The following is a 22,821-nucleotide window of genomic DNA, read 5'->3' on the forward strand; positions in this document are numbered from 1 at the left end:
TTTATTATCAATTTTATAGTACTAAATGAAAAAATTATCTAAATGTACAAATTATCTAGTAAATATATTTACAAAGCACTGAACCTAAATCTATATCTATAAGATCATTTAGATGTAAGCTAAGTTTTTTTTGTTCAATCAACTAAAATCAATATCATAAGAAAAGCTTTTTGCATATCTTTAACTTAATTTATTAAAAATATAATTTTTGAAACGTAATTTGGCAACAACAAATTCAATATTAATAAATAAAAATAAAACAAATAAATTTATAAAATTTTAAGATAAAGATTTATCAGATAGGATAACAAGATAAATAAGTAGATATATTATAAATTACTTGGAATTACTTTTTTTCATATAATGAAATTATAAATTTTTGAAGAAATTCAAGAGTTGGTTGTTTTTTAAGGTATTTTGTAATTAAATTAAATATTTTTTTTAATTTTGATGTTATTTTTTATATTAAAATTCGTTAGTGAATTGAAATTCTATTCTATTAAACTCAACTTTTTTGTATGATTTTCAGTACCCAATTATTTTATTGATTACATTTTTAAAGATTCTTTTGATTTAATTTCGTTATTTTGTGGTATTTTTGTGAAAGAAAACACGTTTGATGAACCTTTTTTGGATATCGAAGTGAGGGATTGCAAAGATTTTATATGCACTGTTCCTGTTTTATCGTTTGGAGTAATAGAAAAGTTTTTTATTTCTTAATCATCTTACTATTTAATATCTAAAACTAAGCTTTATTTTGGAATTGTTTACTGCATTTACTGAAATTTATATTGTTATTGCTATGTGTTTTGTTGCTGTGATTTAAGATTATTTTAAAAGTTGCTGTTAAATGATGATCTAGATTTTTCATGTTAAGTCTTGATATTTGGTGAGTGCTTTTAGGTCTCATTTTACTGATTTAAGAATTCTTCGTATTGGAATTCAGCTTTCTTTTAATAGTTGCTTGCAGTTTTTTATCTAGGAAAACTTTATATTTAAGTTAATCCTTACTCTATTTCTTACTTAGAGTAATGCAAGTTATTTTTTAACATTTGTTTTAGAGCTTCAAATTTTGTTTCTGATTTTGAAGGCTAGATTTGTTGCTACTGTTATTACTATTACTACTGCTAATATTTATTTCTAATGTGATCATATTTACTTTTAACTAAAGTGTTCTCTTCTAAAAAGTGTTTAATAGTTTAATCTTAAATGTGTTTTGCAATACTTTGCTAAATATCTGTTACTTTATGTTTTTTTTGTAATATTCTGTATTAAATATGATGAAGGTTCTGTTAAAAGGTTTTTTAGAATGTATCTGTGAAGATGCTATTTCTAAATTATTTTTACTTTTTTTTAGTTTTATCTTGATTTTTCTTTTCATCATGCTCTCCTCTCTCTTTCTCTGTTTAGACTTCATTTTCTTACTAAAAATAATCTTCTTATAAATGAGGTTGGCTTTGTACTGACAGGTAGTTGTTTGTGAAAACAGATTACTAATTACTCACATTCTAAATCCTTTAAGAAGAAGAAGAAGAAAAGTAGTTATTTACATTTGTACTCATACTGTGATTGAATTCAAGATTTTCTTTAGGAAAACTACAAATCTAGACACATGATTAAGCTGAAACGGATGGCATAGTTGCTGAAATAGAAGAACAAATTGTATTTTCTTTCTAATAATTAGGTTTTTGTTTATTTAAAAGAAACTATAGATGTATCTTTTTCCCATTTTTCTTGGCATCAGTAGCATTACTTATTGGATTACTAAATTAAAATTATTGCTAATTTTATTAATTAATTTGAGAGTTGGTTAATTCACTTTGGTGGAAAACGTCTATAGTGCTTGAGCTCATCTTATAATTCAAAGGATACTTATTAGGAGAAAGAGTAGTTGAATCAGACAAAACAAATTTTGAACCTATTTGGTTGACTTTTTTTTCTTAGAAATTTTAGAAATTGTTAGAATTTTTAATCTCATTTTCATATTAATTTTATTCTTCGGGTTCAATTTATTCCTAATTTAGATTTTTAATATTGAGGAGATAATCCTATTTTTAAAGTTACCCCTTTAGATTATAAAATGAGCTTGGTTAATTAAACATTTGGTATTGAAGCTGTTGATTAGGTTATCTTGAGATTGAATAATATTCTTATTATTAATTAGGACTATTTCCATTTTGGCTAATCAAGTCCTAACTGGTTGGGTTTCTTTAATTTTAATTTGTTGAGCTTTAATTTTAGTTAGCTGAAACTTTGCTATCAACAGATTAAGAATCTCTCTAGCTAGAAGACTATTTTTTTAATATTCTATTATTTTAGTTAACTAAGCTTTCTGTGTAAAAATTGCTAACTCTTCTTTCTTTTGATGCTATGATACCATCTTAAGGAGGGATTAATAATTAGTGACTCATAGACTTTTGCATCTTAACTCCCATATCATATTAGCTAGAAAAACAGCTTGAATTTAGAGAATCTCTTGAAGATTATTTTGTTCCTTCAAGCAATAAATGTATTGGCTTTTATTATTGACTTTAAGCAAGCTCTTCGATGTTGTTTAACTACATGTTTTACTGATCCATTTTACTTTTGAGATTATTAACATTTTTTGGAGTGACAAGACTATTTATGCTTAGCCTATAAGCAGCTTCTTTATTTCCAAAGAAATTGTATTCAGGACTATTCTCTTAAGTTAGGGGCATTCTAGTAGGATTTTATTGATTTGGAAATTTAATTTGTAAAATAGAGCCTCTTTTGCTTGATTACTAACTATCTCGTAGAGGAGAACCATCTTTGTAAGCACTGTTAGTATCGTTGCTTGATATTTTGTTTTTCTCAGATTTGTAAATTTTTTTTTGAAATTAAGAAAAATGATCAAAGAGGTCTTGGTGGTTTTACAATTTTTCAGATTTATCTATTTGCTAAGTGCTTGAATTAAAGCTTCTTTTCCTTTCGTTTTAATAAGAATTGCTGAAATTCTAGCTATTACTTTTTTCTACTGTCAATGTGCTGGGAGGAGATAAAAATCCTTAATTTTGGTAAACATTTTATCCATTATTAGTTATATCTTAACTGTTTCTCTTTTTTGCCTTGTTTTGGTTTTCTTGTTTTGTGTTGCTAGACTAGTTGCTGGACTAAAAATTATTTCCATTCTACTATTCATTTTATTTCTTATCATTCGAATCTGTAAAAAAATCCTTGTATTCCTTTATAAACGTATTAATACTTTCTAATCTAAGCTAGTGATTATAGTTTTTTTATTTTAGACGTTATTTTATAAAGGTAGCACTACCTATATCTGCCATCACACTAAGCTTGAATACCTTTCTCTTTATCATAATAAGTTAAGCACCTATTTATAAAAGAGTTAGCTTATTTTAAAATATTATGTTTTTTTTTACCATTGTAACTATCACAAACAACACTAAAAGTACGATTCTGCTTCATTAAAATGTCTTCTTCCCCAAATAGTTCACCTTTTCCCATAACCGCTAACTTAAATAAATAAAAAAATTATACTTTAATAAAAAAAGACTATCAAAGATGTAAAGTTGGTAGGAGTATTACATAATTATTTTCAAAATATAATTCAAACCCATAAAGTCTAAATAAATTGGGAATAGAAAATAAATAATTGATTGATAGATAATTAATTAATTAATTTATTAACTTAGAATCTTTCTGAATATTTTATGCATGTAGAACCACACATAAATTAATTACTTAAAAAAATTGAATTTTGAATTGATTAAAAATAATTAATTTAGAAAATTACTTTATATTTTTTTTGTTTCTCGAATTTCCTTTTTAGATTGTTATTAGAATCATTTTTATTATCTTCCATACTGTTTACTTCTTCATCGCTTTTATTGTCCTCATCCTGATCGCTTTCTTTCTTTTTATCCACCTTTTTTGATTGGTCTTTGAAGTTTCTGTAAATCTAAATAATTAATTACAATTAATTTACTAGGGTTCAAGCTTTATAAATAGATAATTAATTTTTTAGTTATAGAATAATGCTTCTAATTGAAATGGAATTAATAGCCAAATCATAAGTAAATAAATATATTACTGCGAATTCACCTTGTTTAATGATATATATATGAGTAGGTTTCGTGTCTTCGAGATACACTACCTCATTTTTGTTGTAATTCATTATTTATGAAAAGAAATATAGCAGTCTAAGCAAATTAAAGCTCCAATTTTCAAATAACGGATGGTGTTGTAGAAATTCTATTTCTTTTGTGATGGAATTCTTCTCTTAGTCACCAATAATTTATAAAAAATTTTATTTATTCAACAAGAGACAGATAGTATCTTCCATCGCAAACATAGATCCATCAGATCCTCTATCATAAATTAAACTAATTTCTCCAAAACTATCTCCTTTTTTAAATATCTTTACTAGGAATAAATTATCTCTTTGTTTCTCCATCTTAGAGAATTGTCTTTGTTATTTGTTTTCTTCTTTTCCCTTCTTGGGCTTTGGTATATAAAATCCGACTTGCCCACTCAGAATAATGAAAAAATACTCACTCTTTATATCTATATTATTAGGAAATAATATTTTAAAAAACCTTTTCAATATTTATTGTTCTCATCTTGTATAAGATAATTTAAGTGTAATTAAATGTTGAAATGATTGTAATTTGATTTAAAAAAGTACCTAATTCTATCAGACAATGGTCTTTCTAAAACTTTCTAAATTTACAATGTTAGATAATCTTGTTGATTTCATCTATCTTGCCTTTGGCAGCATATTCCTTAAAAAATTTAATTTACTGCAGCTAATCATAAAGAAATAAATGCTCTTCATTTGATCTTTCTTTCTTATGAAATAGTTACTCTAATTACTTGTAATAGTAAAGAATAAAACAGATAATTAAGATTTCATAAAATAAAAATTACGTGGATATCCATGTTTATTGGAAGCAAGAAGTCTTGAGATGTATACTTTATCTATCTAATTTATCAGAACAAGTTTATATTTAAATTTCTATTCAGCAAGCAAATCTTTATTTTTATCTAGCTTATCTTAATTTTTGGTGTATTTAATTTACTAGATAACAAAAAATCACACTGGAAATGCAAATTTTGTTTGCTTTTAATTTATTTTTGTTAATCATAAGATAATCATATACCACTTAGATTAAAATATTATGCTGAATTCTAACATATTATTCGCTTTTCATTCAAAAATACTGTTTTCTACTCAAGTTTACTATCTAAAAGATTACTTCTGTGTAAATCATTAAGTGATCTTGAATGCATCTAAAAGATTAATTTCAGGCTAAAATCTTTGATTATCTATTATTTTCAAGTACTTATAAAAATAAAAAATATATAATCTTATTAATTTTTGTAATCTAAAATCAAAACCTCAGCTTTAAAATGAAATAAATTACGTCAAATAATCTTATGTAATTTAAAATTTCATTTATCAGTAAATAAATGCTTTCTTTTCTAATTTTATTAAAATAAATTTAAAATATCAAATTAATAATATAAATACCTGAAAAAAAAATGATATTTAATTCAGACAGACTTACATTTTTGTGATCATAATTTGTATTAATATTTAATATTTTTATATACTTTAAATGCTTTTGTGTTTATCCAAATCTTATAAGGGATACATTTTTTTATTGAGTAGCTATATCTAATTTATATTTAAATCATTAAAATATTTGTAAAACAGATAATTTATAATAGGTAATGGGATATATTTTATTAATTTTTTTTGATTTTTCATAAATTTATTATTCTATTGATTAATCTTACTTTTAATTAAAGGATGTAAACATTTTTTAATTATTTAAAAAATAAAGAAACTCATAAAGATATATATATTTACATTTTTTAAAAAATTAAAAGTTAGAATTTAATTAAATATTTTGCATTTTTAATAATGAATTTATGTAAGCGAATAGTTGTGTTTTAAATATTGTTTGATAGATAAGGGAGATATTTACGCTATTTGATATTAATTTAGATGTAAAAGCTCAAGAGAATTTATCTTATCTGTAACTAAATTGATGATGAAGCATAAAATTAACTAAAATGAGGCAATTAGGAAAAAATTAATTTGGTTGAATTTTTTGATTGATTAATTTTAAATGTATTTTGATAATTACTCATTACTACTTACCATATTTATTATTATTACAATTATACAGTTTTTGCAAAATAGGTTCTGGTAAATTAATGGAAATAAATTAAGAAGAATTTACTTAATGATTCTGTTTGGTTCTAAGACTTTATCTATTATTTTTATGTTAGCATTTAATTAACCTTTACTGAATTATCTGAAATTTTAATTCATGTTAAATGATAAAATCAAAAAGTAGAATCAAATTGATTATTTAATTGTTATTAAATATCAAATTAAATTTTTAACAATTTAGATTTATTGTTCCATATTCATTTAATAAAATAGCAAATCATTGCAAATGAAGTTAATTTTTTTTGCTGCTTTAATATTAGCATTTAATATGATTTTCTGTAGTATATAAGTTAAAGAAATAAATTTAAAAATAACGTCTTAGGCAGAGGATTATATTTACTTAAGCTAATGCGTGAGTAGTTTTTTTATAAATAAAAGAATTGAGAACGAAGAGTTTTTAACATCAAGTGAATTGCTGGCGAGTTATGAATTTCATAAAATCAAAGATGAATAATCATAAATGATGAGAATTGGAGATTATATTATAGTTTTAGATTCTAATTTTAGATTTCTTAAATTACAAATAAAGTATGATTAGACAACTATGTCTAAACATGATTAATTTTAGATAATAAGTGGAGGTTCATACGAGCTAAAAATGTTAAAAAGCAACTTTAACAATTAAAATAACCTTTTGGAATAAAGTTTTATAAAAAATAAAGCAAAACTTCAAATGATAGATTCGCTAAACAGTAGCTTTGTTTTCATTTTAAGTGGGAAGAAAATCTACAAAGTAAACTTAGACAATCCTATTTAAAGTATTTCTTAAAACAATCACTTGTATTACTTTTAAGATAAAGAGTATATTGATGATGTTGTTTATTACTAATTTGATAATCAATAATAATAAACATAAGCTTATTTTCTTATAGCTTCACAGGGAAGCATTTATATTTATGAATTTGATTTGAATAATTTCTAATTAAGATTCCTACAATAGTTGAAGGGGTTAAAGAATGATTAATTATAAATAAGCATGATGTATATATATAAAGATATTTTACTTCTAGTTGACTAGAGAAATGGGCTTTTTTTTTATGGTCTACCAAATAACAGTAATAGGAAAGATTTTTAAAGATTGTCTATGTATATTGAAGCTTCAGATGTAATTGATATATTTATTTCAGAATAAACTATTATAGTTGTTGAGAGCGAAGAATCTAATTCAGTTAGAGTCATCATAACAGAATACTTTTATAACATTGAAAATTTCAGAGTATTTGAGGTTAAGGAAATAGCTGAAAGATATGCTAATTATTAAAATGGATTTCTCACTTCTTCAAATTTTTATTTTATTTCTAACTTTGCTATTCATTATATAACTCTATTCTAAAATTTTTCTTAAAGCTCAAAAGCTACTTCCTCCGTTTTTGATTTCAATGACTTTTTTTTTTCCCAAGATAAAATTTTAACTAATTCTGAGAGCGTTAGGATTCATAACTTTTTAATCATTGAAAATTATAAAAACGTCTCATAACCTTTGCTTGTTGGTTTAGAAAGTAAAAAAATACATTTATTTGCTTTGGAATACTCCGCCCCGTCTGTGGAAATAAAATTTAATTATTAATAAGAGGATGATAAATAAGAAGATTAATTAGATAATAATGAAGTTTCTTCAAATTTAGATACTCCGAATCAGGAAAATGAGAATGGCATTGAAGTTTAAAAAAATAAATAAAAAGGATTAAAATAAATAACAGCATCTTGTGCTGTTTACGATTGCTCTTAATACGAAAAACAGATTTAGACTCAATTATAAAATGGAATGCTTAGCAAAGAGTAAATTTTTACTTCTATATAAAATTATAATGAGCATGAAATATTAGTTTTTAAAGACTTCTGCTTGATTACTATATAGATCGATTTCTCTTTGCAAGAAAAGTAGAGTTGGATTTTAGGGTTATTGGGAAATAGCTTTTTGTTATATGGTCTGCTGAGTTCATTTTTATCAGTGCCGTTTTCATATTTACTTGTAAAATACTTGTTTTAATTAAAGTTAAAGTGTAAAGTAATAGACATAAAAAATTGCCCCGAATCTAAATACCAATAGTACAAAAAAAATACTCTGACAAAATAAGAAAATAATAAAGTCTACAAATTTAAAAGGGAGAAAATTCAGAATTCTCCATAAAAATTAAGTGAAAAAAATTAATCAGAAAAGTATGATATATTAGAAAATGAGTAAATAGCACCAAATTAACTAAATTCTAAAACAAGAACTAAAAAGTAAGGAATTTAAAGTTAATTTTATCAATCATCGATTGGATAAAAACAAACTCACAATTATAGTGCATCGGATTATCATAAAAAAGATATTAATTTGGGCTAAATAAATTTTCTTAAAGAAAAAGTAAAGCTGTCAGAGAAAGAAAAATTAAATAAAATTAAAGAATAATCTAATTAGAATGGGTAGAAATCAACCGCATAATAAAATCACCTTTTTTAAAAAACTATCAAAGAAAAATAAAAATCTTCTGCTGATTAGAATATTGCATAGGAAAATAACAAATAATTAGGTTCGTAGATAATGATTACAGAAAATATCAAAACAGAAACTGATGAATTATAATACTTTAAAGTCACTAAACTAACTCATGATGACTGATTTTTTTAATGAATTGTGTGTGTGGTAATGAAGCAATGTTATTTTTAAATTTTTATTTAGTAAACTTTTATTTGCAAGAAAATATAAGATCTAAATATTAGAAACTCTTTTATTGTAAAACATAATGTATGTAATCATTAAAATATTAATTTATTTTAATATCTTTCAAAAGCATCACATTTATTTAATAAATTAAACGAAGAATATTCATTCACGCTAAACTGACATCATTTTGAATTTAATAGTGTTAATAATTTTTATTGTATTTATTAATATATGGTATGAGATTACACTATTTTAAATAAAGATAAATCATCTTGTATTTTTGCAAGAAAGAACTAAAAGAAGTTTAATTTAAAAATATTTTTATCTATTTTAAGATTTCAAATTTTTTACTTTTATTTGAAAGGTAAATTATTAAATAACTTTCTATATTTTAAATGAAGAATGTTTTGTGCTAAAAAACAAATAAAACGTTTCATCAGTGAGTAAAAATAGAGAGATAAAATTTTTAGTTGAAAGTGGTGATTTCTAAAATAAAATATCTATTAAATTTACCAAGAATGCTAGATTGCTTGCAAACTCTTAAGTTTTAATACTTATATAATAAGAGTATTTTATTATTTAAACCTGAAAGAAATTAATCAATATTTTTGTAAAATCTTATAAAAAAAACTTAGTCGAAACAACTAAATTAATATAAAAGAGAATGCAATACTAATTAAGTGATAATTTTAAAAAGGATTAAGAAATTCTAATAAAACAAGCTCATGTTATTTGCGATAATAGATTCTAAAAAGTGCCAAATTAAATAAAAAACTAAGGGCAACTCCTTTAAACTTATGATGTAAAAACAGAGGAAATAGCAGAACCTTAGTAAATAGAGCAAGATTTTATTTCAAAAAATAATAAGCAATTAATTGGAGATAATTAAAAATAATGTCTTGGCTAAATGGCGAGCTAAAATGCTGATGAATATGTCAAAAGAGTAGCAATTAATGAAAATGACACAGTTGTTTTCTCATCAAAGATTTTTTATGAAAAAAAAGATACTTCGCAATTCAACAGGTTTGTGAATGATTCTGAAATCTAAGTGAATAACTACATGAAAAAAATAGAAGACAATCTGATTGAGAGAAAATTAATCATCAATACATAGTACTAAAATATAATGTTTCTTGACATGTACCAATTAATTCCAAACAATGAAATGAAGATGCTATAGTTAAAAATGGAATTAATGGAGCAGTAGCATAAAAAAGAATTGAATAGTATTTAAACATAACATCAATATGAAATGATAGAATTGAATAATCAGCTTAAAAATAAATTGAATCAATATGAAATGCACATATAATAATAACAGTAAGTAATTAATAGTTTCGAAGCTCGCTAAATCTAGTAAAACTAAGAAACTTACTCTAAATTTAATAAAAGAATAGAATTAAAAGATTCATAAATTTAGTAAATGCAGTCCTTGATAGACCAGAAATAAAAATGCTAAGAAGATTTAGAAAAATAATTAAAATTACAGCAGTAAATTAACGACTACTTAAGATCTTAACTAGAGCATTTTGTAAACTATTAACAAATATAAAAGTACCATTAAGATTCTTTAAATCCTACACATATCACAAATATAGAAGCAGCACATAAAAATAATATTAAGCTTGAAGAGACTTAAAACATATAAAATTTGAAAATTTAGAATTAATTTAATTAGAATATGTAGACTTTTGAGCCTGAATCTTATACTTTCCAAAATAAAAACACTTATCCGTAACCTTAAAATAATGATATCTCACAATCAAATCAAATTGAAAGAAGTATTATTACCCCACAATAAAAAAATTAAATATAAAAGGGAGAGTAAATTAATTAGCAAAAGACTTCTAATTCTCAAATTTGCAATTTTTAATTTACTTAAAAATAAGAAAATCAAATGCCTGAAAATACACCCTAAATTTTTAGTTAATCCCAAGCTATCTCTAGAACTAATAATATTCTTACAAATAACATTTATTAATCTTCAACCCCAATTAAAATCTCTTAAAGTGTTTTATCCGCATAATCAAAATTAAATAAAGAATAAATACAATAAATTGAGCGTAGGCAAAGTGTAGAAACATTAAGTTTAAGCATTCACGATGACGATATAATTATTAAAAATGAAAGTTAAATTTAAAATCTAACTTCTTATAATGATAGCTAATTATAGGTAATGAAAGACCTTAGTGTTGTTAATAATGAAAACACTGAAAAACTAAAACATTTATCTGCAAGCAATTCTGAATAAGAAGAAGTAAAATCTGTTAAACAATCAGCCAAAAATGTGCCAAAAAATTTTATAAAAGCTTTTAAATCTTTTATGAACTCAGCTGGAGAAAAACTTGTTATTAAAAATTTAAAAAATTATTAAAGTGATGATGAGTATGAAAGACTAAAAAGAAAGCTAAATGGTATAATAAAATGTAACAAAATTAATAACGAAATGATTGTCTATCTAATATAAGACGAAGAATACAGAGATGTATTTGGCTTTTTCCTTCAAAACAGAGGAATCATCTGGATAGAAGAATCCTAAATTAAAGATAAAGAGATACATGCTAAGTACTTAGAGAGGTATGTTAAAGCTTTCTCAGATAGTAAATACTTAGGGAAAATAAAAATAAACTAAAAAAAAAATTATAAACCAATTCAAGTACCAGATTATTGTAAATGAAATTAATTTAAAGCCCGCTCTTCCTTTTCTAACAAATTAAAAATATTTATAAATATTAAAAACAAATAAATAAAATATATTAAAATACTAAATTTCTGTTTATACTTAATTTTAATTTATTACATACTTAATTCATTTTAATTTATCATTATGTTTTAATTAATTGTAATTTATCATTATATCTTTATTAATAGTAATTTTTTATTATATCTTTATTAATTGTAATTTTTCATTATATCTTTATCAATTTTAATTTATCACTATATCTTTGTTAATTTTAGGATTACTTGACTTAAAATTCAATTAATTTGATATGGACAATACACTTATTGCAGCTTTAATTTCTTATTCATGCTTTATAAAACCAATAAAATACTTCTAACTATTTAATTTAAATAGTTATTAATAATTGGCTAGTTATAATTTAAGATCTTAATTTTCAAAAATTTAAAAAAGTTAATTAATATAAATATCAATAGATAGATTAAGATTGATTTAGCAAATAAAAATGGATGATAAAATCAAAAATAAATGGGATTAGTTTAAGTCTAAAGAAGAGGAGTACCTAAAAATGAATGAACAATTAGAAGAGAGAAGAAAAAACATATAAAACAGATTGGTATGTATGCATTTTAAATAAAATAGACTAGCATTTAAATAATTTAAAAGAATTAAAAAGAATAAGAAAATAGCAATGATGCAGATTACGATGTGAATTTAGATGATGAATAAAATTATCATGACTAAAACGAAAATTAAGATGGCGAATATGATGAATTTGGTTTAAATGAAAATGAATATAATGAAGAATAAGAAGACGAGTAGGATGATAAGCCAAAAGAATTTTCAAATAGAGATTATATAAATAAAATAATTCAAAGAGTCAATCAAGAAGATGATGATGTGGGCGAAACCATTAATTACAAAAAAAACAAAAATTAAAATAAATAACAATAAAACAATGATGATGGAGAAGAAGCAAAGTAAGCAGATGATTTTGACGACGATGATGACGATATTGATGCAGAAAAATTACTTAAGAAGCAAGAATAGTTAGAAGAAAAATTAAATAAGTATAAAAAAATTGACTAGAAAAAGAATGAAGAACTGATTGAACTAGAAATGTTAGTTGAAGAGCAAGGTATTTATTTAATAAGTTATTTATTATGACTATAATTAATTAGCTTTGATTAATATAAAAATTAAAATTAATAGAAAAAATCATTAGAGTATAGCGAATCAGAAAAGATGGTTTGTTAAGCGAAATAGATTCTTTATAAGATGCTTTGAAAGTAAAAGAGAGTATTTTAAGCTAATTGGGAGAAAAAGGGAAATCTTTTGAAGAGGAAACAGAATCCTATCAAGTTTAAATAAATTTATTAAATGAAAAAATGGAAGAAACCAAAAAGATGATAGTAAAGTTAGGATAATAAAAGCAGCAGGAGGATAAAGATTGCAAATCTGTTCAAAATGTAAATTTTAATAAAACAAACAAAACCATCATTTAAAATTTGATTATTCACAAAAGGAAATCGATCAAGTCAAAAAAGAAATTAAAAAAAAAGGAGTAGAACTTAATAAAAAAGATGTTAAGTAATTATTAATTTATTAACTATTAAATAAAATAAGCTTTCTGAAACGTTATAATACTTACTTAGAATAATTTTAGAATTAATAGGCTTTAAGAAGAGATAGACAAAATAAAGATGAATTTGTAGATAAACAAAGGCAATACTGCATCAGACAAGTAAGGTGATGCTAAAAAAATAAATGAAAAACTACAATCAGACATTAAAAAACTAGATAGATAAATTTAAGAATTATTAAATGCATTTAAAAAGTAACTAAGACTTATTGACATTCTCAAAAGATAAAAAAATCACTTGATAGCAGGATAAATATTTGCCTATACAGAAGAACAATTTGTGAGTGCCATAGAAATGGGATAAAAAATTTGATAAAAATGTAATTAATAAATAAATAAATAACTAAATTGATTATCTTTTTTAAATATGCAAAAAGTACATAAAAAGTATGTCAAATTTAAATACTTTTTATTGTTTCATTATTTTAGTAGTTAAAATAAATTCTAACTCCTATGATAATTTGCCTTTTTTTTAAACACTTTCTTATTTACTTACTTTTTTACTTATTTTAGTGGATTATAAGATTAATTTAGTAGAATTAATATTTTACTAGCTAGTTATCTATCTATATACAAATATAGCATCATAAATACAGTTAATAACATTGAAATACTATCTAACTTATTTATTTCGTTCATTAATAAATAAATAAATTAATTAATTAATAAATAATTATATTTTATATAAATCATTTAAAGTCTGAGAAGAAGTTTTAGATTTTATTTCTGTTGTGAACATTTTTTTGAGCCCTTTCAGATAATCTTACACGCTTTTATTATTTACCTTGATTTTAATTTTTCTTTTTACTAACTTCTTCATCTGAATCATCATCATCATCATCATCTGATTCTTCATCATCCATACCATCACCTCCTTTTTATTTTTACTTCTTTTACTTTTTATTGTCTTCATCTTCCATATCTTCATCGTCATCACTGTCATCATCACTATCCTCGTCTTCGAAATCAGAATCATCCATATCATTTCCAGCTTTTTCCTTTTTAGTTCTAGGGACAGGCTCGTCACCACTTTCATAGCCTTCCCAAGTATTTTCACCAACTTAATCTCTGTTGTTTACAAACTTAGAAATATCATAGAATTTAATACTATTATCATGTGATAAAGAGGCCAAAAATCTCCTACAATGTGATAAACTTAATTTTGTGATAGGGAAATTTTCATCTTCTTCGTGTTGTCCTAAAATTTGCAATTATTTATTGGGATAAACACTAACTCCTCTTACAAATCCATCTTCACTACCAGTAATCAAAGTATTCTCATCAAGTTTGATCTAGTTTTATAAATTAGAATTACATGAAATCCATAAAGGAAATTTTTTTATAATATATAAAATTACCATATGATCTATAGTGTTGGCATTAAATACAATACGATCTTTGCAGTCACCAAACCAGTCCCATTTGAATAATAAGACAATACCCTCAGATGTGCTTGTAGCGACAAATTTATCATTTTTAACTAACTAAATAGAAGTTAAATCTTCTTCCATACAATCACTTAGGGCATAAAGCTTATCCTTTGCATTATTAGATTTTCTAATATCATAAACAGCTAAAGTTCCATCAAGACTGTTCGTTATTATAAATAAAATAAATTTTCATTTGATAATTGTAGTAAGTTAATTGAATGTTTACGAAGTGGTCAATAAGTAGTTTAAGTTTTCAGGAATAGCAACACCTGTTATAGCTTCGCTCTATTCCTCGCCTTCATAGACGCATTTACTGCTCTTTAAATCCCAAACTTTAATGTGTCCATTATCATCACCGCTAATAAGAATATCATCATTAAGGAATTTAACTAAATTGATTGATTCCCTTTATTTTTAATATAAAAAGTAAGTTTTTAATGCCTATTAAGTTTTTCTATTAATGATTTGCTTTCAATTTTAAGCAATTAGCTAGGATTTAATATAATAAAATAGAATTTATTCTTTTTTTGATATAATTTTGCATTATGTATATAATTTTTACTTGTGAGCGTCTTTGAGATGTAGAGATAAGTTGCCATTTGTGTCAATAATAGAAAATGATTTATCCTTTGAACCTGTTGCTAGATCTTTATTTTTACAAAAATGCCTTTTATAGAATTCATATTTATAGGTGGTAATGAATATTACTCAATCCATTTGGTGAAAAGCTACAAGTACGTGTTGATTATGAGTGATGCTTAAATACTGCAAGATCATTTACATCATCCGAATTATAACCTAAGCTATTTTTGAATTTATTTTAAATAATTATGATAAAAGAATAAACAAGATATGAGGTAGGGATCTGTTTAATTTCATTTTTTAACAAATGAAATAAAAAATATTATGTAAAATTTTATTTACATTTTAACCCAACCATTAATTAATGTGCAAGCAAGTAAATCTTTATTTGGATGGAAATCTAAATCAAATAAGTGATCCTCTGCGAAATAGAGAGGAGGTTCCATAACATATTGTTCCATTTTGCTTTTTTTTTTTGCTTAAAAGTTCTGTATTAATAAAGTATAATTTTTAATAAATTAATTAATATATTTGTGTATTTATAATTCTGTAAAAGTTAATGAACATACTGGAATCAACTATAAATAAATTTGCCTTGAAATGAATAAGATATTTTGTATCAAAAATAGTAGTAATAATAATTCTTCTTCTTCTTCTTTTTATCCACTCCTACTTACTTAACTATTTCATATTTAATCATTTTAAAGACCTACCTCACCTTTAAAAAATGTTCATACATATTATCATAAATTATTCTTATATTATACTAAATCAATTCTATATATTTTATTCATCAAAAGTTATTTTTAAAATACTTAAAATTTTAATTTGAAAACACTTATAATAAATTCACAATTATTGCTCTAATTAATTTTATTTTGAAAATTGCTAAAAGTAGAAGTAATTCAATTAGATCAATTAATTAATTAACTCAAATCTAATAAAAAAATAAAAACAATTTTTTTAATTTTAAAATATTTTCTATCATCTTTCGACTGTTTAATAAAATCAAAATATCTTTAACAGCTAAATTAAAAAGTAAAAATATTTTTATTTGATTTAAAAAATTAAGTTTTTTTAATTCAATTAATTAATTGAGCAAATTTATAATTTTTTATTAAAATGATAAATTTATTTAAATGAAAACTATTGAATTATTTTGAGATATTCTTAGTCATAATAAATAGCTTATATGATAAGTAAGATGAACATCTTCATCATTTCTAAAATGAAAATTTATATAAAATAAATATTTTTAATATTTATATCATATTTTTAAATGTGTTTTAAACTTGGGGTTTAATTATTAATGGTGAATATCAAGAACTTAGTTTAAATTGATTTCATCTAATTTATTTATTTAATCACAAATAATTTTAAATTAAATTGTTTTTATTTTTTTTATATAATTAATAATTAAACAGATTGAATATGACTGAAAGATTTACTATTTTATTTCCAAGTGCTTAATACTATTTCAAAGTGATAATAGGTATTCAGTTAATACAAATTTATTATTACAAATTTAAAAACTTTTGAAGCGAATTAATTGCAATTTATCCTTATTTGGTAGACTTGATAGAAGCTTCGAAAGCCTTTTGATTTAAATTTTCAAAAAATAAAAATTACTTTGGTCAATTTAAATTAAATGGATGAATTTCTAAAATAATTATTATTAAATTTTAAGGTTAAATACTTTAAAAATGCAAAATTTATAATTAAATTGATGATAAATAACTATTGCCAAAAATATTTGTCTGAGATATTAAAAATTTACTGTGGATTTTACAACAAAAATTACAATTTTATATTTATTTGTAAGAAAAATCTTACTTATGATTTTTATATATTTTGATTTGATATCAAATGATTAAATTTTTAACACCAATTAGAAAGAATAATGTAAATAATTGAAGAAATATTAATTTTTAGAATTGATTACTCATTTCTTATTAATGTATTTAATTAATTTTTTGAAGTTGATTAATTTCAATTTGTAGTAAGTATAAATACGAAAAAAGGAGGAATTAGATATTAAGTAAAAGTGAAGAAATTTAAGTAAAAAAAGCCATATAGCTGATTTGAATAGTTTAAATATAGATCAGTAGAGACAAATAATTAGATCACTCTCATTTTAGTTATGGCTCAAAAAGAATATAAAAAACTTTACAAAGAAATTGAGGTCATTGGCAGAGGCAATTTCGGTAAAATTTAACTATTAATTATTATTATTGTTTATTTGATACAATTTATATTTTTCAAAAAAGGCTCAGCAACATTAGTTGAAAAATTAGACAATAAAAAGTAATATATAGCAAAGAAAATAGTTCTTAGTAGTTTAAACCCTAAGTAATAAGATAGTGCTCTTCAAGAAGTATATTTATTGAATTTATTACCATATTATCTTTGCATCACGCATCAATAATATCACTAAAAAATTTTAAATTATGAAGAGGAATAAATAAATATAAATAAGAATTAGTTTTATAAATGAGAGTTAAAAGTTTGAAAATAAAGAATATATTATCTATATTAATAGGCATAGTTGTTGAAGGATTTAAATCATAAAAATATAGTCTCATATATAGAAAGCTTTAAAGAAGAAGACTTATTAATAATTATCATGGAGTATTGCGAGCGTAAGCAGATTCAAATTTGTTTTTTTAGTGTTAGCAAAAATGATATCATTCATAAATAAATGCAAATAATCGAATAACTTCTTAGCTATTATCAATTACATAGCGCTTTAAAGGTAGTTTTTAAGTATTTTTATATTTTGTGAATATTTAGATGGAGATTTAGCGTTTCATATTAAGAGAAAGAAACAAAAGAAAGAGTATTTTCCTGAAATGTTAATCGTTAACTGGTTCTATGAACTAGCACTTTCTATAAAATATATACACGAAAAAAAGATTTTGCATAGAGACATCAAAACTTCAAATATTTTTATTACCAGAGACGGTACTATTAAAATTGGCGATTTTGGTATATCTAAAGTGTTAGAAAACACCACTTCAGTGGCAAATACAGTGGTAGGCACTCCTTACTACATGAGGTAAGTTTTTAATATAATTTAGTCAAATCTATTTAGTGATTAATTATGTATGGAGTTTTCTAACTGAAGTATATTTTCAAGTAAGAAATGAATCTAGTGAAGTAATTTAAACTAGCTTACAAAAAAATAAATTAATTTTGTATTTATTTCTCATGCTTTTCGTTTTCAAATGCAGCAAATGCTAACATCAATAGCTATTAATTTTTTTTAAATTTGTTTAAAATAACTCTTTTAAATTTTTTACAATATGATATAGTCCAGAAGTTTGTGAAAGCAAACCTTATACTTATAAATCTGATATTTGGGCTTTAGGCTGCGTTTTATACGAGCTCTGTGCTCTCGAGGTAAATCAAATCGTTTTCAAAATTTTTAGAATAGAAACTATTTATTTTCTTATCTATTTTAAATATTTATTTTTCTACTAAATTTGCTTAAAAAAATATATTAATAAAGAAATAAATATTCATTCATTTTATCTGATAAAAAAAGCATGCATTTGAATCTAATAACCTCTTAGGACTTATATTTAAAATTGTTTAACAAAATATATCTGACATTCCTAGTTTCTATTCGAAAGAGCTTAATGATTTAATTCAGTAAGCAAACTACTTACTTAATTTTTATTTATTTAAAAATATTTAAAAATGATGATTTAATAATTAGTTTATTAGAAAATTTATGAAGCTAAATTTTTTTAATTTGTAAGATTAAAAAACTATCAGTTAAAATATTAATTAATTAATTAAAAAAAGCAAGCTTTTAAATAAAAATGAGCAGGAGAGACCAGTTATCAATGATATACTTAATGACATAAGCACTTAAAAACTCTTTAAATAATATTTAGAAGTAAGAGTAGATCCTTCACAGGTAAAATAAGATCAGCAAATAAGCCACTCAAAAAGGTCCTCAAACAATCACCATCATCACTAAGGCCTTTCGAACGTCAATGACGGGAAAGGTAACAGTACAAATAAAGAAAACAATGCACAAAACTAATTTATAATTACAGATAAAACTAACATTCCAAAAACTAACATGTAAGATGGTACTACTTCTATATAGACTGTAGATAGTTAAATATATTAAATAAATAACTAACAGCTTTAGAATGCTTAAAATCAACATCACCATGAACATAAAGAAGAACCAGAATATAAAATAAAGGCTAAGATTATAAAAAGAAACGTTTACACTCCTGATACACTGACTAAAAACAATAGTGAGCGCCCTAGTTCATAAATTTCTAATAGCAATACACATGCTCATTTAAAATAAGTTGGTAATAGTAATAATACTAGTAATAACGTTAGCAACAATGTAAACAGTAATGCCAATACTAATTATACAAGCAACAATAATATTGCAATTAGTAATAATACGAATAACAATGATTTTAAGGATGGGACTCATGATGAATATTACCATGATGAAGATCTTAATACCTTCAAATCTCAAAGAAATAAATTTGATGAATCAACTGCTATCAAACATAACAATTTTATAAAGTAGGATTCTCCAGTAACATTATAAAAAGTTAAATCATAATCTACTTTCAACCATCAGTCTAAATTTAAGAAAGAGGATGGCTCTAAGCAGTTTGATATGTTCTCATCTTCTAGAAATGCACCTCATTAACAGTAAATTTATACTTAAAATTTTATGTTTATAAGTTTTTATATAATTTAAGAGCTGCTTCTCAACCTCATAATATTATGGTAAATAGCTAAGGGAACTAAAGAAATTAACAGTATCAGAATATTTGTTAACAAATTGCATCTCATGAATAAACATACAATCAGCCAAGTTTTGTAAAATAAACCCCAAAGTAGTTAGCATAACGTAAAAAAGAAGAAAAGACTAGACTTTAATAAGAATAATTAACAGAATACACCAAATCTTAAATAAAAAACTCTATGATATCTCGTGAGCGTTACATTCAAAATGTTTATGGCGAAAAGTTTTTATCAAATTAAAGTGTACTTAAATAATATGAAGAAAGTATTCACAAGTAGCAAAAGAATTTACATTTAGAACCTATTTAACTAAATAATATGAATAATGCTAAGTAATTACTCAAAAATAACTTTATGAGCGATAGAAACTCGTCTCCAATTAATCGTCACTAATAGACTAACGTAAATTATATTATATTTTATTTATTATTTTTTAAACAATATTTTCCATAAATAAGTTTATGATGGTTGAAACTCAATTCTAGTAAGACATCCCAATACCTTCTATTAATGGGTAAATAATTCATTTATTAGAAAACAAAATGCTTAAATGTATATTTTAATATTCTCAATAGACATAATCAAAGATCTCCTAATAGCTATAAGCAATAGATAGATAATGTAAATATTTATTCTGAAATAGACTATCCCATAGAGACATCAGAGAAATTTGCAGTATCTACTTAAATTAATCGCCGAAGAAACAACAATGGTTCCAAAAGCGATGTAGCATCATTAATTTAAGAAGATGATTAGTAAAAAGGCACTTATAATATGATTCATAGAAATGTACCAAGCTATAAAAATTAGTTTGCTTTCCTTAATGGAGGTGTATAAAAAACATTTAAATTTCACACATAATAAGACGAGCTAGCAGAAAGTGAGGTTTTAGATTAGCAGAATGTTTAAAATAAATTCAATCTAAATAAACAAAAAGCTAAAATACAACAAATGTAATAAGATTAAAGCACTCATGCACATTAATAAGGTGGAGTTAGCTATTCAAATACTCAATTTGAATCAGATTTAAATTTAGATTAAATAAAAAACAACGAAACAATTTATCAAGACATCCCTCTGCCAAATGTTAAAAAAACAGATAGTGAGGCATTGTCTTCACCACATTAAAATAGTTTTGAGAGCTATTTTAGTAAGGAAGAAATTACTGATTAAGTATAAGAAAATAGCAAATAATCATAAAATAATAAAGGTTTGTAGTATAAAATTAAAACAAAATAGCTCCAATCTACCTTCAAACATGCTAAGTAGCAAAGATAAGAAACATAAGAAGATGAATATGATCAAGAATAGTTCGAAGATTATTTTAGTGATGAGGATGCAGAAATGAAAAAACAGTTAAAATAAGCTTAAAATAGTAACAGCAATAACAACAACAGTAACAATAATAAAGAACAAAATAGAAAATCATCTAATTATTCAAATAGTAGCAATAACAACAATAATAATAACAAAAATAATCATTTAGAATGTAAAATTTTTAATAAAAATAAATTTGATTATATTAAAATTTAATAATTTAAAATTTTAGCAATTGCAGAAAATGATTGTGAATAAACTTAATTTACCCCTTTGTAATCAATGATTGGACATTAGCAGGTATTAAATTTTCAGTAGAGCGTACGAAAATAATCTAATGGAAAATCTTAGGTCACTAACTAAGATTCTTTAAAACAATCTAAAAATCTCCAACGTTAGAACTCTAGCAATTCAAATGATGATTTACCACCCTAGCGTTTGAGCAATAATCAAAGTAGAAACTCTCCTAAAAACGCGAATGACAATAGCTTTAAAAATAATTCAAATCCATAAATGAATTTAAATCAAAGCAAGCTAATTAGTCTTAGAAAGAAGTGCTAATAAAGTCTTGGAGACCATTTCGATAAAGTTTATGACATTATTTAAAAGTCAAACTAACAAAATATAAAAGATTAAAAAGTAAATAAAATTAAATTGAATTATTTTAATATGCTTTTAAAAATTTTTTATTATTTTAAGATGTTATAGATGCTTGTTGATATAGTAGGAAAATCAAAAATAAATGATTGCTTTGAGGTTGAATAGCTTATATTCATAGAAGAGGAAATGAGAAAAAAGTGATACTTTAATGGTTAGCTAGATATTAGTTATAAAAACTTAATTTTAATTTTAAGATTTTTAATAACTTAAATAAACTAACTATCTGAATCATAATAAAAACAATTTCCATTAATTATTTTAATTAAATTATAAAGAAATAAAAATAAATTAATTGATATAACAACTTCTTTAAGTAAATTATAAAATTAATATATTACATAAAGAAACATTCAAAAATAAATTAATAAATAAAGTAATTAGATTTAATTAAAATTTATTTTTCATTATGACCAAAAGAGTTCAAATTTTAAATATGGTTCTTAGAAAAATAAGTACGTAAGTAAGTAATTAAATAAATAAGTAATTAAATAAATAAATATATAAGTAAACAAACAAAATTAATCTTAAAAATTGTAAATAATTTAAATTTATGGTGTTATTTTTATATTATTTATTTAAATTAGCATCATCTAAATATAATTTATAAACCTATATTATTTTCTAAAGAAATACTTTAAAATACTAATTTTAATTCCTTGTTACCTAACTCCTTAACTCAACATGAGTAAAATGATGCCATTCAATGGAGAAAAGTAACTTTTTTAAAATAATGAAAATATTCGACTATTTGCTCAGATCTTATATCAATCAATATATTGTAAACTCTGTCTATGATAGGCACTGCCGAGACCAAGATTTTTGCCTAAAATAATAAAAAGCATAAAATCTGGA

General features: G+C 23.2%; 6 protein-coding genes across 6 annotated transcripts; 4 read left to right on the plus strand and 2 right to left on the minus strand. All coding sequences in view use genetic code 6, as the record gives it.

Annotated features, from left to right (window-relative positions):
• Positions 1 to 389: 389 nt before the first annotated feature.
• On the minus strand, positions 390 to 4,516 carry TTHERM_00312340 (cyclic nucleotide-binding domain protein; the record flags this gene model as incomplete). Its single annotated transcript, XM_001033415.2, has 4 exons — positions 4,070 to 4,516; positions 3,773 to 3,937; positions 3,399 to 3,492; positions 390 to 3,349 (listed from the first exon to the last, which is right to left on the minus strand). The coding sequence occupies exons 1-4, from the start codon at positions 4,430 to 4,432 to the stop codon at positions 390 to 392; spliced, it is 3,582 nt and encodes a 1,193-aa protein (XP_001033415.2). The 5' UTR covers positions 4,433 to 4,516.
• A 1,972-nt stretch (positions 4,517 to 6,488) lies between these two features.
• Positions 6,489 to 8,825, plus strand: TTHERM_00312350 (hypothetical protein; the record flags this gene model as incomplete). Its single annotated transcript, XM_001033416.2, has 1 exon — positions 6,489 to 8,825. The coding sequence occupies one exon, from the start codon at positions 6,489 to 6,491 to the stop codon at positions 8,823 to 8,825; it is 2,337 nt and encodes a 778-aa protein (XP_001033416.2).
• A 709-nt stretch (positions 8,826 to 9,534) lies between these two features.
• Positions 9,535 to 11,547, plus strand: TTHERM_00312360 (hypothetical protein; the record flags this gene model as incomplete). The annotated part of the gene is made up of 1 exon (XM_001033417.3): positions 9,535 to 11,547. The coding sequence occupies one exon, from the start codon at positions 9,535 to 9,537 to the stop codon at positions 11,545 to 11,547; it is 2,013 nt and encodes a 670-aa protein (XP_001033417.3).
• A 508-nt stretch (positions 11,548 to 12,055) lies between these two features.
• TTHERM_000312369 (hypothetical protein) lies at positions 12,056 to 13,505 on the plus strand (the record flags this gene model as incomplete). The annotated part of the gene is made up of 5 exons (XM_012799722.1): positions 12,056 to 12,166; positions 12,217 to 12,688; positions 12,763 to 13,019; positions 13,076 to 13,140; positions 13,217 to 13,505. 5 exons carry the CDS (start codon positions 12,056 to 12,058, stop codon positions 13,503 to 13,505), a joined length of 1,194 nt encoding a protein of 397 aa, XP_012655176.1.
• A 376-nt stretch (positions 13,506 to 13,881) lies between these two features.
• TTHERM_00312370 (transducin, putative) lies at positions 13,882 to 15,665 on the minus strand (the record flags this gene model as incomplete). Its single annotated transcript, XM_001033418.3, has 6 exons — positions 13,882 to 14,484; positions 14,551 to 14,782; positions 14,849 to 15,028; positions 15,185 to 15,269; positions 15,331 to 15,425; positions 15,547 to 15,665. 6 exons carry the CDS (start codon positions 15,663 to 15,665, stop codon positions 13,882 to 13,884), a joined length of 1,314 nt encoding a protein of 437 aa, XP_001033418.1.
• Positions 15,666 to 17,344: 1,679 nt separating this feature from the next.
• TTHERM_00312380 (Serine/Threonine kinase domain protein) lies at positions 17,345 to 22,110 on the plus strand (the record flags this gene model as incomplete). Its single annotated transcript, XM_001033419.2, has 12 exons — positions 17,345 to 17,408; positions 17,472 to 17,578; positions 17,744 to 17,843; positions 17,995 to 18,259; positions 18,516 to 18,603; positions 18,749 to 18,855; positions 19,012 to 19,896; positions 19,947 to 20,394; positions 20,451 to 20,506; positions 20,568 to 21,481; positions 21,542 to 21,948; positions 22,009 to 22,110. 12 exons carry the CDS (start codon positions 17,345 to 17,347, stop codon positions 22,108 to 22,110), a joined length of 3,543 nt encoding a protein of 1,180 aa, XP_001033419.2.
• Between the last annotated feature and the right edge of the window lie 711 nt (positions 22,111 to 22,821).

This window comes from Tetrahymena thermophila (genome assembly GCF_000189635.1).
Source record: "Tetrahymena thermophila SB210 genomic scaffold scf_8254431, whole genome shotgun sequence".
NCBI classification, from domain to species: domain Eukaryota; phylum Ciliophora; class Oligohymenophorea; order Hymenostomatida; family Tetrahymenidae; genus Tetrahymena; species Tetrahymena thermophila.